Below are 18,521 nucleotides of genomic sequence, written 5' to 3'. Positions count from 1 at the left end.
GTAACGAGCCTCGAACGGAGTCGAGCTTTTTTATGCAAGGGGAGAATGATGCGGATCACTTTAGCCTAAAATGATCCTTAGGATATCTTACAAAGAACCTTCTAGTTTTCTCTAGTTTCCTACCTAAAGTATTATATATATATTATGATGTAAGAAGAAAAGGGGCATTGAATGATATATACACCTTTTGAAGCTTGAAAAGCTTTCTTCTTCTTCCCTGGATTGGGAATTTTCAAATCCTTCTTGCAGGTATCGACTTCCGCCGATCCACTACATCACTGACCCGACCCGGCAACCCACCAGGTCGGGTCCGGGTTCGGATTTCCTACCCATTTTTCTGCCCGGGTTTGATTAGGATCGACCCGTTTGAACCTAAGTCAAATTCGGGTCTGGCGAAGCTCCTTCTTGGTTTATTCAATGAGGGTTATCGAGTCGAGGAGTAAGCACCGAATAAGCTCGTAGTGGGTTGGAAATCTCGCCGCCTTGTCTCTGCCTCCGTGTGGTCTGCACAGCCGGCCCTGCCGACCGACGCAGAGGAAAATTGAACGGAATTTAAAACTCTCATTGAGCATTTCTGAAAACAGTTTGTCAATTTGTGCCATCTAAAATTTAATATGGTTTCTGATTAGGAAAGTAATCAGAAAGATTATCAGGTGGTTTAATGTTTACTCTAAGTATGTTAAAAGAGATTAGTGTGCTCATCAGCTGCTGTACTTGTTCAAATCATGTCGTTAACGTATGCTTTAATTATTTCAAACTTTATCGGATCTTTTATGTTTGAGAAATATTATACTCCTAAAAATATTTTACATAAAAGTTCATGCAATATAAATATTTATTTAAGTAAATTGATATGTTTAAATCCCGCTACTATGCATGGCCTGGTTTTCACAAAGGGTCAATCGGCTTAGCATTATTATTATTATAGCACAAAATGAGTGGTAGAAAGGAATCTAGGACAATTGTTGAAATGAAAGTATATAATAATAATAATAATTCCTTTACTACATTCCTTTCTACTACTCATTTTGTGCTATTTTATTAGAAAGGAATGTAGGCAAATTATTGGGTCAGGTGACCGAACGTAGAGATAGATCCGGATATTAATAAAATATTATTTTAAATTTAGCGTAAGTAAAGCGCAAGTAAAACACAAATAAAGCGCAGGTAAAACGCAAGTAAAGCGCAACTAAAGCAGAAGTCAAAAAGCGCAAGTAAAGCGTAGGTAAAGCGCAGATAAAGCGCGAGTAAAGCGCAACTAAAGCGCAAGTCAAAAGCGCAGTCAAAAGTGCAAGATGACGCGGCAAATTTTTATTTGATGTCCGAATTTATTTTTCGCCTATGGTCACCTGACCCAATAATTTGCCCCACAAGAGAGCTCCTCAATGGATATATATAATTAGGAGTTGGACACATACAATGTTTCTTTCATGTTTTTAAATATTGATTCGGTAATAACAGTGTTGCACATCAATGTCAGAAGAAATCACAAATAGCTTGTGATCTGCATGATAGGTTTGATAATCTGAATACATATGCCCATCTTACTAAATTTTTAAAATTTCGACTATATTTTGTTGTTATCATTTTTTTAGAATTTTAGTTTATATATATTTTAAGTTTTTTGTATTTAATTTTTTATATAATAAGTCTTCAAAAATAAGATTGGATCCGCCCTGCCGTGAATTGAATTATTCAACCGTCAACCTCTCCTTTGTCCCATTTAATTTTCACAATGTCGGAAAAATCAATGAATCACCATTCTGAACGGCTAGCCAAGGACGGGAAGACCGCCGCTACGGCGCCGGCAAGGTTACCGGCAAGGTTATAAATAGACACGTTTTCATTTTTTTTTTCTTTCTCCAGAAAAAGAGAGTCAGCTCAGAAAGTTTTGCACCTTGAAAGCAAAACCTCAATCCTCAAACCCTCATCCATCTGTCCATTCAAAACTCTGATTCCAATGGCCTTCGGGTCAGTGGAAGCCATCGAGAACCTTGCAGTCCCCGGCGGTGCGCCGAAAACCCCTCCTCCTTCTCGCTTCCGCTTCAACTCCCCCTTAGTCCAAGTCTGCCTCATCGGCCTCGTCTGCTTTTGCTGCCCCGGCATGTTCAACGCACTATCCGGCATGGGCGGCGGTGGTCAGGTAGAACACAGCGCCGCCAACAACGCCAACACCGCCCTCTACACCACCTTCGCCGTCTTCGGCCTCCTCGGCGGTGGCTTCTACAACGTTCTCGGTCCTCGGCTCACCCTCCTCGCCGGTTGCTCCACCTACATCCTGTACGCCGGCTCCTTCCTCTACTACAATCACCACTCCCAACAGGCCTTCGTCATCGTCGCCGGCGCCATCCTTGGGATGGGCGCCGGACTCCTTTGGGCCGGCCAAGGCGCAATCATGACCTCCTATCCCCCAGTGACCCACAAGGGCACCTACATATCAATCTTCTGGAGCATCTTCAACCTCGGTGGCGTCATTGGCGGGCTTATCCCTTTTATCCTCAATTACCACCGAACCCTGGCAGCTTCAGTCAACGACGGAACTTACATCGCCTTCATGTGTTTCATGTCTGCTGGCACGGTACTCTCCCTCGCCATTCTGCCTCCTTCGCGAATCGTCCGCGAAGATGGATCCCGTGCCACTGCAGTCACCTACTCCAGCGTCTCCGCTGAAGGGATCGAAATCCTCAAACTATTCTCCAATTGGAAAATGCTCCTCATAATCCCCGCCGCTTGGCGTAGCAATTTCTTCTATTCCTATCAATTCAACAACGTCAATGGCATCTTATTCAACCTCCGGACCAAGGGGCTCAACAATGTTTTCTATTGGGGCGCCCAAATGATCGGCTCCTTGGCAATCGGATATCTTCTCGATTTCAGTTTCAGAAGCCGGAGGAAGAGAGGTTTGATTGGGATTTCCGTCCTCACCGTGCTCGGGACAGCTATTTGGGCGGGAGGTCTTGCAAACCAGCTCCGTTACAGTGACGGCAAGTGGCCGAACAAGCTGGATTTCAAGGATTCAGGTTCGAGTTATGCCGGCCCCTTTGTTCTCTATTTCAGCTATGGCTTGCTGGATGCCATGTTCCAGAGCTTATGCTATTGGGTGATCGGAGCACTTGCGGACGATTCAGAGACACTCAGCAGGTTTCGATAATCTCTTAATCTGTTCTCCACCATTGAAATCTTTGTCCACTGATGATTATTGGATGGATTTGTTTGAAACAGGTATAGTGGATTCTACAAGGGAGTGCAGAGTGCGGGTGCAGCGGTTGCTTGGCAAGTAGACGAGCACAAAACGCCGCTGGTGTGGCAGTTGATCGTGAATTGGGTGCTTACGACTGTAAGCTATCCCTTGCTTGCGTTGTTGGTGATGATGGCTGTTAATGATGACGAATCGGCGGCGAGAGGCAAGGGTTCGGAAGGAAAGGAACTGCAGCCGGAGCCGGAGCCGGAGTCGTAGGACATTTGGCGGCAAAGTTTAAAATAGTACTAGAATTTTATATATTTTAAAAAATAGGATTAAAAGAAGGAGATCTTCAACTGGCCACCTGGGCACACATGGCGACATGGTATTAGTTTTTATAAATAAATTTATTTTCTTGGCTTTATTGAAATATTTTAAAAATTCAATAAGTTATTTGAGATTAAATTTATATTTAGTTTCTTATGATATTTTGGGTCCAAATCAAGGACTCGAAACATGTTTTGAAATGTTCAAACCATAATTAGGATTACCAAACGTAACATGCTTATAGTCGAATAAAGCAGCTCGATGAGACAAAACTAACGAGCCCAAGATCACTGAATTATAATATCATTAAGACATTCAAATTCTCAATAAATGGTCCACGATCAAGGGGATCAACATCTGTCGTCCATTCAAAATACTTCAAACTTAATTGCCCATGATCTTCCCTATATATTCATTGGTCATGCCACTTTCAAAAAATTATAAATAAACCCCTCATTCTTCATTGAGGGAGGAGGAAGCAAAGGGGGGCCAAGCAAGGAAACAAGAAGGGAAAGAAGAGAGGAGAGAAAGAGAAATATATTTCTCTTACCCTACGTCGAACTTCCGTCGGTCGTCGGATTTTTATCGAACTTCTGCCCGACACCAAACTTCCGTCCCTTGCCAGACTTCAGCTTGTAGCTGGACTTTTGTTTGTCGTCGGACTTTCATCGGACTTCTACCCGACACCAGACGTCTGTTTATCATTGTACTTCCTCCTGTCACCGTACTTCTGCCTGTTGCCAAACTTCCATCAGACTTCTATCCGATACTGGACTTTTATCTATCGCGAAACTTTCGTCCATCGTGAAACTTCCATCAATAGTCGGACTTCTGCCAGATGGCAGACTTCTGTCCATCGTCAGACTTCCAACATTCATTGTAAGTCGACTACAATCGTTCCAACCTTTGCCACCAGACTACGGTCTTTAGGATCACTATCGTCAATCGACTAAGGTCATTTCAACCTCCATCGTCAGATTACCCTCCTTCTAATCTCTATTGCCAGACAACGGTCTTTCTGTCCACTGTCACTTGTTGATAATGGTTCTTTCGACCTTCATTGCCATACAACGGACATTCTGAGAACTATTGCCAGCCGATGGATTACGGTTCTTCTGATTTCCATCGCTAGACAATGATCCTTTTGACCATTGTTGTCTTCTAACTACGGTCCCTCCGACCACCGTCACCAAACTACAGTGTTTTCGACCTCCGTTGCCCGCCGACTATGATCATACCGACCAAAGAAACATGTAAATAGTGATTCTTCTATTTCCCATCATGTAATGCACTATATATGATGTATATTTATCACATCAAGCCAATGCATGCCTTCACCCAAGGAATGACCTCAATTGTAATAGAGTGCAAATACTAGTGGATTCATTCAAATTAGGTCAAACCCTATGATTTTTTCTCTTTTAATGATTTTTCACGTAAAAATCTTGGTGACTCTTATGAATGCTACACCCTCTCTTTTATTTCATTACGTGATGTATCTTCGTACAAAGCTAAAACATGTTAAACTTTATTTTTCTCTACCGCCGCAAATTTTCCAGGACGAAACAAATATATTAGAATATTCTGGTGTAATTTGCATTAAAATTTTCCAGTTTATTTTATATCAAAGCAGAACATATCATTGATTTTTGCACATCGTATATTATTCGTTAATGTAATTAAACTTTTAAAGAATATAGCTAAACTATTAAATAAATATAACTAAACTATAAGATAAATAGAAGTAAATTAATAAATATTTACAAATATAATTATAATAGAAAAAAATTATAAAATTTTAATAATTTAGATATATTTATATAAAAACTTAATAATTGAGGGATAACATTGTTACGTGTGCCATTAAAATTGGCTCATCATGATGCAAAATAAATCAGAAAATTCTCATAATATTTTTTTTTTAATTTTTAATTCTTTTTTAACATAAAGTAAAAATAAATAAATTTATGAAAATTAAGGTCATGACTAACGTTGCCATGCAGAGCATGTTTTTTTTCTTTTTGTGACATTTAGGTCATTTAAGGCAAACTCACGCACACAACACATACACAAAGACTCGAATTCAAGACCTCTTAGTTGGAAGTCTAAGCTCTCAACCAATAGGCTAAAATAAGTTGTGTGCATAGCATGTCACTACTTAAAAGTATTACGATTTGATCTATTCTTAAAATTATTTTTATCAAATACTATTTTTCAAAATAAATAAAAACAAATCCTGTTTTTAAATTTTGCGGCTTGCAGTTTTAATAGATTCTGAAAGTTTTGAAGTTCATGATATCATTAGATGGGAATTTTATTAGGTCCGGTAACTTGACGCAGCTCTACGTTCGGATGCCAGTAAAATGCTGTCACGTACTCTTACTATTTACCGCGCGGCTCGACGACCCAACCCGGACCGGACCAGGGATTGCTATGTATTGGCTGATTTGTGCAGACCGGGGTATTGCTAGATATTGCTCAATATTGATCGGCAATAACGAGAAATATCATTCTGTCAAGATCAATACCTAACAAAACCGAGCCGAGCAATACCTCAGTTTTGCTAGGTATTGCTCGGTATTGCTAGGTATTGCTCAGTATTACTCGGTATTGCTAGGTATTGGTCTTGACAGAGCGGTATTTCTCGTTATTGTCAAGCAATACCTAGCAATATTCGAACATAGCAATAACGGGTTCTGGTCCGGGTCGGGTCGTCGGGCCGCGCGGTAAAGAGTAAGAGCACGTGGCGACATGTTATTGGCCTCCGGATGTAGAGCTACGTCCGATGTCCGGACCTAATAATTAGTCGAACCGTCTTCGATTATCAGATATGGTCGAACCGTGAAGAGTGTCGTTTAAAGCTTGGTTTGGATGGTTTTTTTTTTTTTTACTATTTTTAAAATCAGTTTTTTAGTAAAATTTTTTGATTTTTTATTAAAAATTTGTTTTAAAAGTAATAAAAAAAATTGTCCCATCAAACCAAACATGGCCCTAAGTAGTTTAGCGGGTCCTTAAGTGCGTCTATTTTGAGATGCTTTCCAAAAAAAGACTATATAATATTATCTATTCAAGTTTTATGGGAAGTAATGCTTTTATGTAAGATTAATGAGAGTCAGCTCAATTATAATTGAAAACTTTGACTTTATATACTTCAAAGCATATATAATTAGAGATTATAATATGCCAAGAAGGAAATTGATTCAAATTGATTTGAATCTTTGATTGAATTTGTTTCGAACTTGGTTTGAACCATTGCTCGACATTGTTCAAACTAACATGTCATGGACAAATTGTTGGGGAAGGCATCCCACATGACAAAGCTCACTTAGAAAAGTATCACAATATCATGGCAAACCAAGGAACTCGTAGGAAAAAGCAATGACCATACTAGCTATATTTAAGAATGAGGAGTTCGGGCCATGGAGCTCGGGGAACACATTGTGGGACCATAAAATGCAACAAAAGAAAGTGGGGGCGAGGATAAAACAAGTTTGAGCTCTCCCAGTTTTCTTCTTTTTCCTCATTTCTTTCCTATGGTTTTCTTCATCTTCTTTATGTGAAGAATATATAACTATTTATAATTTTTTAAAAGTGACATGGTTTGTAAATATTGAGGAGATCAAGGTCAAGTTAGGAGTGTTAGAAAGAATGGCTAATATTGACCCCTTGATCATACACCGTTGATCAAGCCTTTAAGTGTCTTAATGATGTAGGAATTAAATGATCTTGGGCTCATTGGAATCGTCTCGTCGAGTATAAGCATGTCATACTAGAGGGCAGATGAACTTCTCTTTTATGAGTGATTGAATGTAGATGGACCTATTAAACATTTCACAGCTCATTTATTTTCTCAAATTACTCACAATTCATATTACTACTTTGTCTTTACCAAAACCTACATAAGATTTCCAAATATAACAACAAAATCTATAGTAATAAATTATATATGATAAGATTATGATCATCCACTTTTATCATCTTACTGAAATGGATAAAATTTCAAATTTGTCTGTCTCATTGATTTATATGTAAAAGATTTTCTTTTATTTTCATAAGATTGATCACCAAAAGAGAAATTCAAATTCCTATCTTGACTTGTAATTGATATTTTAAAATATTAATTGTTTGTTATTTTAAATTATATTTGTTTTAGGGGAACAATTCTACCAATTAACTTAAATTATTTTTGCAATCATGATTATGTTTCTTTAAATATTTCAATTTTCACGAATCTTCAACTTGGAAGAAGTCGTGAAAATCTGTGTTTTCTTCTAATTTTTTTTTTAGTGGTGAGAACAATTCCATTTTGAATTAATTTAATTCCTACTCAAAAGTCAAAACATGTGATTTGGGACTGTTTTATGCACTATTTTTTTGACTTTTAATAAATAATTTTATTAAAAAAATTATTTTAGAAAACAATAAAAAAATATATTCCAAACAAAATCTAAAAAATCAATCCATTACGATCGATGTTGTGCCACATGTTGCCCTTGATTTGCAATTCCTAATATTTTAGAGGGCCTGATAGAAAATAAGAACTAGCTGGCTTACTCGTGTTCTTTATTCTGAGGAGAAAAAATAAAATATATTATATATAAATTTAATTATTGAAAAATTGGAATATATATATAAGTTTTTCTGGATGCTGCTGACTTGCCTGCCATGTGGATAAGCCAAAGTCTAAGTGGATAGTTTTATTTATTTGTTTGTTTACTGTTTAAATTTTTATTATTGTTTGTGCCGAAACATTCGTGGCTGAATGGACAGAGGCCCGTTGACCTGTTGGGCATAAAATTATATGCGAATTCAACTCGGCCTAATATGTATCCCCATTGCTTCAGGAGTTCTTGTAGCAAGTTACGCAACATATTTCCAAGAGTTATGTTGACCACTTCGATTTGTCCATCCGATTGTGGATGATAGGCAGAGCTTAAGTTGAGTTCATTTTGTATATATTTTTATAATTCTCTTCAAAAATGACTCATGAATTTGATATCATGATCCGAAGTCAAGTTGCGGGGAATGTCATGTAAACGTACAATATGATGAAAAAATAAGCGAGCAATGTTGAGTACATCAAAAGTCTTTTTGCACTCAATAAAAGTGCGCATTTTTTGAAAATTTATCAACAATGACCATGATAGAATCTGATCCCCTTTTTCAAATCCTCTCATATATATGGAATTGAGAACATGAAGGGGAGTGTATAAGTCAGTGTTCTGTCCCCCGCCCTTATACTTTTGGCATATTACACAGTGCTCTATGTATTGAATCACGTCTTTGCATAGGTGCGACCACAAGAAACGTGTCTGCATTTGAGAAATGGTTTTCTCCTTACCAAGATGCACTGCCAAGCTACCTCTATGGAGTTCCCTGATGAGGTGTTGCCGCCAAGACTACTCGGGAATCCATAACAGATTATGCTTGAAGAGAAAGCCACGACGAATTCAAAATGCTGTATATGAAGTGTTGTTGGTACAAGCTGCCAATATCTTACCAAAATTTTTATCTTTGGCATACAATTCTTTCAAACAAATGAGATCGGTTAATTCAGTTTGTAGCTATATGAGGGCGGAACGATGACTAAGCACATCGACCACTTGATTTTATTTGTCAGATTTGTGCTTGAGCACGAAAGTAAACTTTTGTAAGAACAAGATCCAACTAGCATGCATCTGGTTGATAGTCTTTTGACTATTGATAAACTTCAAGGCCTAGTTGTCACTGCTAAGCATGAAATTTTAATGTAAGAGATAACGCTCACATTGCTTGAGGGCACGAACCACAACATATAATTCTTGTTCATAAACAATCCACTTTTGATGAGCTGAGCTTAGTTTTTCACTAAAAAAACTCAGCAGGTCTTTCGTGTCATGATGACATAGCACGAATGCCGGTCATTGAAGCAACTATTTCTACACGAAATGGCTTCTTGATGTTCAGTAGGGCTAAAGCAGGAGCAAAATTAAGAGTTGTTTTGATCGTGTCGAAGCCACGTTGTTGTGAATCAGTCCACTGAAAGGTTTTATTCTTCAAGCATTTTGTTAGAGGCCCCATTAAGGCTAAAATTGTATCAATTTTAATGTCATTGGGTTTGTTTTGCAGACAATAAGTTTTCTAAAATCAGAGTTCAGCTAGCCCCTCATTTAATATAGAAAGTTACTAGTTTAAATATGCCTCAAGATTTATGCCCGATCAAAACAATTTTTAGCGATATATCAATTATATAGACTTTACTAAGTAAAATTATATTACAACGAAATCATCATTAATAGAGAAGCTAAGTGTAATATTATTAAGCTCAGCAAGCGCTTTTGTCGTGGGACATCAATTGGACGGCTCCTGTCACCAATATATTTAGGCACTGAGTTCATAAAAAATAGTTAACTCAGTTGTATCTCAGCCTCAAATAAGCTACACCGTTGATCATCTTAATATGAATTTCATTAGATTTTAAGAACAAATTTTCAATAGTACTGCATAAATTCTGCAGGATATTTAACCTAAAACTTCTCAATAATCTCAAAAATGTAATTGAAGAAACGTGTGATCGAACAAGTAAATATTTTGTGACAACTTAAGAACTTATGAGAACTAAATAGGGGTGTCAATTTTTGACACGACCCGAAACCGACCCTGAAAAATCCGGGTTCGGGTCAACCCGAATCCGAAACGGGTCGGGTTCGGGTTCAACAAATCAACCTGTTTTAAAAATTGGGTCGGGTTCGGGTTGATAAAGCAACCCGAAATTGACCCGAAAGTGACACAAAAACTCATTTTGATCCGAAAACCCGAGATTGACCCTTTTTGACCCGAAAACCCGAGATTGACCAGAAAACTAGCAATTTTGGGTCAACCCCGGGTCATTCGTGTTGGGTCAGGTTGACCCGGAATCAAATCGGGTCGGGTTCGGGTCCAGAAACCTGACCCGTTTTTAAAAACGGGTCGGGTTCGGGTTGACCCGAATAGTCCCGAGTCAGTTCCGGGTTCAACCCGAACCCAACCTGTTGACCTGAATTGACACCCCTAGTACTAAATAAGCACACTGCTTCCAAATAAAAAAAAAATACTGTGCGAAAAAATAAGAGAAAATGATTTTAAGCATTTGTTTTAAATAGGTTAAAATATGAAAATCCATTTGGGAAGTGATGGAGCTAGAAATTTAATTCAGGGGGGTTTAAATTAAAATAATTTTATTTATTGTGACATCTTTAATGTTAGAATACATTAAAATAGTTGCCTATGAGTCTTTGATGATTCTCATTTGGATTGTCATGCCCGATTAAGACCACATTTCACCAACTGGAAGCTGAACACGCAGTAGCGGAGCTAGAAAGAACCAAATTTTATTCATTAATTTTTAATTCTTAATTTTTAATCAAAGAGGCTGAACTGCTAACCATTCAGAAATGCTAGTTAATAAAAAAAATTTATTTTGGTTTCTTAAGAAACCGGAATATGAAAATTCGGTTACTTAAGAAACTGGAATTTCTTAATTTGGTTTCTTAAGAAACTGGTTTTTCATATTCTGTTTTCTTTTCAAATCACAAAATAAAAGAAAATAAAAAAAATTAAATAAACCAGAGAAGTGAATGAAAAATTTAAGAATTTACAGAAACCAGAGAAGTAAAATCCGGTTTCCGGTCAAAGTAGAAAATGGATTGTGAAGTTCCATTTTTTATAAAAAAATGGATAATTAAGGCTTCGTTTGGGACGGCTTGTCGGGAAGTTCTCGAGAACCTCGGGATCAAGCCCTCGCTGAAACCTTATGCGGCCGGCAACGACGAAGGGGAGATCAGTTCCTCCATTTGAAAGGGATTGGAAGGGGATTTTCGTCATTTTTTTCGGGAAAGCAGCGGACTGCAACGGACCGCGGGAGAGAGTGTAAGGTCGCGGGAAGCAATTGCACGCCGCGAAATTTTTCTGCCGCCGTTCTGCCGCGATGCCCCCAAACAACAATTTCATAACTTTTTATAAAGTAAAGCAAGAGTGCCGCCGTCCCAAACGAGCCCTAATGCTTCGTTTAGTACGGCTTTCTTACTACTTCACAAAGCAGTTTTTTAGTACAAAAATTTAGAAAGTTGATTTAAATAATAAAAAAGCCGTCCTAAATAAACCCTAAGACTTCATTTGGGACGGCTTTCTTACTGCTTCTTAAAGCAGTTTTCTAATAAAAAAAGATTAATTTTTATATTAAAAAGTTGTTTTAAGAAACAATAAGGAAGTAGTCCCAAACAAACCCTAAATAGCTCCCTTGAAAGCCCCTCAATTGCTAGCAAGAAAAAAGAGATCGAGTCATCACACGATGAGCGTCTTCCATCATGTGGTAAGTATGGTTTCATTTGAGATGGGTTTCTTACTGCTATTTTAAAACATATTTTTAGTACAAAAATTAAAAAATTTTACTAGAAAGCGGCTTTAAAAAACATCTTTTCATAATTTTTACTAGAAGCGGCTTTATTTTTAAATATGTTACAAAAACTATTTTTTCCTATAAAATAATTTTAATAATTTCCAACTATGATTTTCAAATGTGCAAAATCAACAAATATTGTAAAACTAATTTTTAAAACATTTGATTCCACATGATGAAACAACAATTTTAGCACTTTCAAAAATGATAAATGGTGAAATATAACTTGACACTTTCTAAATAAATTGTACTAATAATTTTTGAAAAATTATGCAAATAAATTTCAGTGAATCTGTAAACTAATTTTATTAAAATTGTAATGAGATTTTCATTAAAATAAAATGTAATTTAAGAAAATATGAGAAATAAAATTTTCAAATCTAGAGCTTGATTTCAGCTAACCTTAAGGCCAATATCAAGAAATCTAAAATCTACTTTCAGTAAAGCTGAAATTAATTTTATGCTGCATAATTCCCCTCATTTTTCAAGAGATTATTATGTGCAGAAGCCGAGCACAATTTATCATTTAGAGACAAATCAGAATGCGCCACATTAGCGGTATCGAGCTGTACGGAGCTCCTGTACCAAGGAATTTTTATTAGGTCCGGACACCTGACATAGCTCTACATCCGGACGCCAATAAAATGTCACCACGTGCTCTTACTCTTTATTGCGCGGCCCGACGACCCGACCCAGACCAGACTTGGGATTGCTATGTATTGGCTAATTTATGCAGACCGGGGTATTGCTAGGTATTGCTCGAAATTGCTCGACAATAACGAGAAGTACCATTCTGTCAAGACCAATATCTAGCAATACCGAGCAATACCCCGGTTTTGCTAGGTATTGCTAGGTATTGGTCTTGAAAGAGCGGTATTTTTTGTTATTGTCAAGCAATACCTAGCAATACCCGAACATAGCAATACCGGGTTCTAGTCTGGGTCGGATCGTCCGCACGGTAAAGAGTAAGAGCACGTGGTGACATGTTATTGACGTCCGGATGTAGAGCTATATCAGGTGTCCGGAACTAATAATTGTTCGTACTAAGCTGAATTCTGAGTAAAGAATTGACGCATTTTAATTGATCTTTTTCGACGATTTTCGGATCCCCGCAGAATAATTCACCTTATTTTACAGGGTCAATTGAAAATAAGCACGGGTATGCAGTATGCTGGTTCCGGGCCTTCTGGGTCTTGCCCGCTTGTAATCTTCCGTCGGACGCGGAGTTTAGTTTTGAGACTCTCCACTGCGACTGGCGGGGAAGAAGAGAGATGAACAAGCTGTTTCGAGGCGGAGGTGGCGGTGCTGCCGCGGCAACGGGCTCGATGCTTGTGCGTTTCTTTTCAAGGAAACGCAGTGAGGATGTTCGAAGGATAAACCCTAAGGTTCCAAGGGAGCAGGCCAAGGCGATCTCCGAAAGTCTCTACGAGGTTATTAAGAAATACGGCCCTATCTCCGTCCCCAACACCTGGAACCTCGTTAAGGTTAACACATGCAATCCCTTCTATATTCGCTCCTGTTTGCATTTGGAATTCGTTGCTGATTTGAGATGTGTGGCTGCTTTGACATGCTTAGCATTTTATCTTTCTTCTGCCCCCAAGAGTATTTTCTGAGGATGATCAAGCATGCTAATTTTAAGGAGAATTTACATACATTCCACAAAATTCTTACTATATTTTCTATCGAACAACTAAATCTTCGAATGGGCAACACCTAATTTGTTATTTTCAGATTTTCTTAGTTGATTATGAGTATCGTTTACTGTAATGTGTTAGATGAAATGCACATATGTCATATGCTTGCTTAACACTTAAATTGAATTATGGGTTGATGCGCTAGTCTGCTAGGGCTACAAGTAAAATGACGTGGTTTTCATTCATGTCACGTTGAATAATTCTTCGTAATCCATGAAGAACTCACCATAATCCATGAATGTTAGGGCAGGGGAATGAGGTGGCACAAGGAGTAAATCATTCAATTATTATTGACGGTTGCAATTAAGCTCGTTTCATTCAACATACCTTGGGAATAAAATAGTCTTCTTTAGTTCCTTTGTCAACATTTGTTGAAGATGAATTAGTGATTCAATCAATATAGCTAGGAAGTAATGAATAAAAAAAAAAAGATTAAATGAAATTAAAATTTAACATGAATGTTGTTTATATATGAAGCACCAGGCCAAATCAAGTTCATATGGAAGCATCATATCAAACTATTATAATGACACAAAAGACTTATGACAGGAGATAACTAACTCCAAAACATTAAGCTACTTGATTCAATTGGGTAGCCTAATTTGGTTAGATCCACTTGGTTGAGGCTTGTCTAAGCTCGAATCCTTACTCCCATCCTTTATATGTATAGCAACTATGAGATAACTCAATTGAGGAATTCTTAAACTATGTGATAACTCAATTGAGGGATTCTTAACACATTAAAAGTGGCACATAAGAAATTAGCTCAATATGGTCATTGTAGGCTTGATAAGTTTAGGAGCATTATCATGATCAAATGGGCTATACATGACAAACATGATAATTATGGAAGATTTCATGTATAATACTGTACAAACATTGTACAATATATTCATTTCGTACTAATAGGATTTCATGGATCAAGGCATTTAATCATTCACTCATGTATTCATATCTTTGGAACATTCATTCTTTATGCAATGACGGGTTACATATTTCGTGAGCTATGGTAAGGTCTGTATGTCCATGTTGAGCCCTGAACCTATCAATCCCCTTATTAGAAGTCTTTCGTCTTCATAGTAATGACAACTACAACTATAAGAGTACTCTAGTCGGACCTGTTGACCCACTCAGAAGTCATCTCAATATAATTTTATATCTCTACGCAGACCACCCTTTCTACATTTTTTCTCATTTTACAAGCATTGATTCATTCATATGAGATGTTGAATAGAACTTTGCAAATATACATATATTCTTTTATAACCATAAATTTCATGTTGAAAAAAATTAAAGGGAAAGGAAATCTATGAAACAGTACACGAAACATGCATCATTTATTGGGTTAAGAGCTTCCATCTCAGTGTAAATACAATGAGCTGATTTAGCCAAACTTAGATTCCTCCTCTAAGTTTACTTTTGCTAGTCGGCTCCTCATCTCAACTCTAATAGAAGGAATTGAATGCGTAGCCTCAAATTTCCTATGTACTTAATTTAGTAGTAAAAGCCTCTACTCTACGGCTTCTCTTGCGAATAATAATGTTGGTGAAGGGAAAATCAATTATTATGATCAGAAGGTGTGGCATTCATTTGGCTCACTCAAGTTGGCATGGGGATAATCTTATGATCACTTTTCATGTGGCATGTTCCTACTTCCTAGAGGCTTCCTTCCTTAACGATCATAACACATGGTTCTAGTCTTCATTCTCCTACTATTACTACTTGGATCAGGACAAACTTGCTGCTAGGAGACAAATTTGATTCAAGAGTTTGGAAGGAAGGGCGACCACAACCAAAAGAGAGAAAACCTAATTATAAAAGTAGGTCTTTATGGTTAGATTTAGTCATCCACTTGACTCTATTTGAAAGTCAGACTATGAATTTTCTCTCTGAACAAGATGCATGTATTGATTTCATCACATGAATAGGTATAAAACATAACCCCATTAGTAGGATTCTTTGGATTCCACAAGATTGGTCTGACTCCTCTACTCCTATGTAAGGAACTCTTGACTCGATGGCATTGGCCTACCTTGCCTATTATGGATACCTGTATCTAGTTAGCTGACTAATCTCAGTTGCCCATCCATGCCTTGTTGGCCCATATTGGCTGCCCATTTCTACATTATAGATCCATCTTAACTGCTATCTTTTGATTTTGAACTTGTAGCATCATTCTCTCTTTGGTTAATCTCCATTCGCTTGCTTACTCTTATGCCGAGCCGCTCTACTGATCATCACATACCGGCCAGTCTATCCGCTTCCTCGCTACCTGTAGAGACTTACGATTAGCTGTCGATCAACTTACCTACTTGTCTTAGCCAACCCCACCCGATTGACCAATTATGGGTTTGATTAGGCTGGTTCTAGTCTGGTCTACTGCCAATTAGGTTGATTTCAGTCTGATTTATACTCTTAATGAATTGATTCATGCTAGAGAGTACAAATCTATAAAAAATTCTAAGTATTTAAGTTTGGTTGTTATAGCAAAGTTGATTACTAAAAGATTTAATTAATTTAGTGTCGTATGATGAGCAATAAAGGAAGCATAAGAAATCCAAAAAAGTATAGGGTTTTTTATAAAAAAGAAGTGGCTAGAAAACTTGCATTGTTTATTCATCCCGTGGGTATTTATATAGAAATGTTGTCTATCATAATTAGGATAGTATACAATTCTTAAAGTGAAAATAATTTCTTTGAATGGACATTAGCCCCACATAAAAAAATTTGTAGACATATGTTCCATTCTAGTTAGTCTTGCAAAGTTAGATTCATCAAATACCCCTCCAAGTCACCGGTCCGTGGGAGTAGGCCTTCCTTCTCTAGTTTCTGTCGTATGCAAGAATGCAATAACAGAACAAATGGGCAATCAACCCCTTCATAATGCGTGTGCTTATTGCATTAGACAACAAGGTAGAAAGATCATGGGTTTAAATGCCAAATAATGCTTCTACTATACATCAGATACTACGTATCTCTGCGTATCCATTTGATGATTAGCCTTAATCGAAAGTTCTCTCTCGTTATGGGGAGGGGTAATTAATTATTGGGACTTACGCTTATAGGAAACCTAAACTCAGATCATAAAGTCCTCCCAAAATAAGGGTGAAATATCTGGATAGTGTCTTATTAACAATCCAATTTGCCTTCTCAAAATTTATCTTCGAACTTTACCGTTAAAACTCTTCTTGACGACCCGCAGAAAGAAAAGGGTCCGCTGAGATGCCGGAGCGTGAATTTTCGGAGCCCATAGTGACTTATGGTCTCTTTATGGACGTGTAACACCGTAATGCATTGTTATTTGTTGAATAGATAGACAATGCACAGTACTTACGTGGCATTTTTTTTAGCAAACTCTTTAGCTTACGGGAATGTGGAGTTTCACTCTAGTTTATTTCTTTGCTTTGAAGCTTGTACCTACTTTCCATTATAAGGTTAGAGCAAGTCACATTGGCAATTTATTTGACAATCATCATTCCGCTATCCAAAACTGAATTTCAATGTACCTTACTGGCAAGAGTGCTATATTCTAAAAAAGGACCACCGGTTCAAAGCTTGGTACTGGAAAGTTAACACCTTTAATTTTAGGATTGTGATTTGAAATTTATGCTGCTGATTGGGAAGTGTCTTTATTTAGTCACTTGTTATTCGACTATCTTATTGCTTCATGAAAATAGAAAAAAAATTGCTGTGAATAAGTTTTTCCTCATGTATAATTAGTACAATTTCACATTTTATATATTTCTTATGGTTAGATCTGGAAAAGAAGCCTATAAACTCGTCTATATTGCTAGTTGCCACACCCAATAAATTTAAGTTTCTTTTCAAATGTATAATGTCAATGCCACCAGGAAAGTGGTATCAATGGCCTGAATGGTAAAACTCATATGAAGATTATTCTAAAATGGATGAGGGGAAGAAAGATGCTAAAACTTTTCTGCACCCACCATGGTTCAACTAAAAGGTTTCTCTACTCAACATTACCTGAAGAATCACAGACTGTACCTGCCCTAGGTGATAATTCTGCCACACCATCTTCAGAAGCCCCAAAATCATCAAAGAAAGAAAAGTTGAGAAGAGATTACAAGAGACTTCTCGAACCTGTTGCAAATTAGGTGTTGGCTTTAGGTTTTGAGTCATTGAAAACATTTCCTCAACTACTTTGTATTAGCAAAACAAAAGCCTGATTCAATCAAGTGTCGCCCATCCGTTGCAAACCTGGGAAATTTTTTCCAGACGCTTGGTGTATTATTAGTGGCTGCAACCTGCAGAATAATTTTTTTGGCCGTTTCTATGTAATACTTTGGTTTTGTTTGGGATGACTTTCTTATTGCTTCATAAAGCAGCTTTGCAGTATAAAAATTTTAAATTTTGTACTAAAAAATTGCTTTAAGAAACAGTAAGAAAGTCATCCCAAATGAAACCTTAATTGAAAACTCAAGAAACTTGATACGTCCTGTTTCCATTTTATGCTTTCTATTATGATGCACAGTACACTTGTGCAACTATATTTTTTTGAGTTTCCTTAACAAAACCCGGTCAGTTGGTAAATGTTCTGATCTTGCAGATCTCATTATTTTGCTTGTATGAAGATTTTTTATATTTAGGTTTCGTTTGGGACGGCTTTTTTGTTGCTTCTTAAAGCAGCTTTCAAGTACAAAAATCTCAACTTTTGTACTAAAAAGCTGTTTTAAGAAACAGTAAAAAAGCCGTCCCAAACTAGACCTTAATGTATGAAAGGGCTTAAACCATCAACCCGGTCATGTTTTTGAGCTTAAACTAAGCATCTTTCAAATGGTTTTCTATATTGTTTTATGTATTCGTGGCATATTTTCTTTTTTTTTCTTTTCAGGGGGACATTTAGATCAATTAAGATAAATTCACACACACAACACATACACAA

General features: G+C 37.2%; 2 protein-coding genes across 2 annotated transcripts; both read left to right on the top strand.

Annotated features, from left to right (window-relative positions):
- Positions 1–2,038: 2,038 nt before the first annotated feature.
- Positions 2,039–3,457, top strand: LOC110103056 (UNC93-like protein 1). The gene is made up of 2 exons (XM_020831602.2): positions 2,039–3,141; positions 3,223–3,457. The coding sequence occupies exons 1-2, from the start codon at positions 2,105–2,107 to the stop codon at positions 3,455–3,457; spliced, it is 1,272 nt and encodes a 423-aa protein (XP_020687261.1). The 5' UTR covers positions 2,039–2,104.
- A 9,566-nt stretch (positions 3,458–13,023) lies between these two features.
- On the top strand, positions 13,024–18,147 carry LOC110103055. The gene is made up of 2 exons (XM_028694140.1): positions 13,024–13,408; positions 17,470–18,147. The coding sequence occupies exons 1-2, from the start codon at positions 13,196–13,198 to the stop codon at positions 17,731–17,733; spliced, it is 477 nt and encodes a 158-aa protein (XP_028549973.1). The 5' UTR covers positions 13,024–13,195; the 3' UTR covers positions 17,734–18,147.
- The last annotated feature ends 374 nt before the right edge of the window (positions 18,148–18,521 follow it).

This window comes from Dendrobium catenatum, unplaced genomic scaffold (genome assembly GCF_001605985.2).
Source record: "Dendrobium catenatum unplaced genomic scaffold, ASM160598v2 fragScaff_scaffold_403, whole genome shotgun sequence".
In the NCBI taxonomy this organism is placed as follows: Eukaryota; Viridiplantae; Streptophyta; class Magnoliopsida; order Asparagales; family Orchidaceae; genus Dendrobium; species Dendrobium catenatum.
Note: the sequence above shows the minus strand (reverse complement) of the source record. Positions and strands in the feature narration are given on the sequence as shown.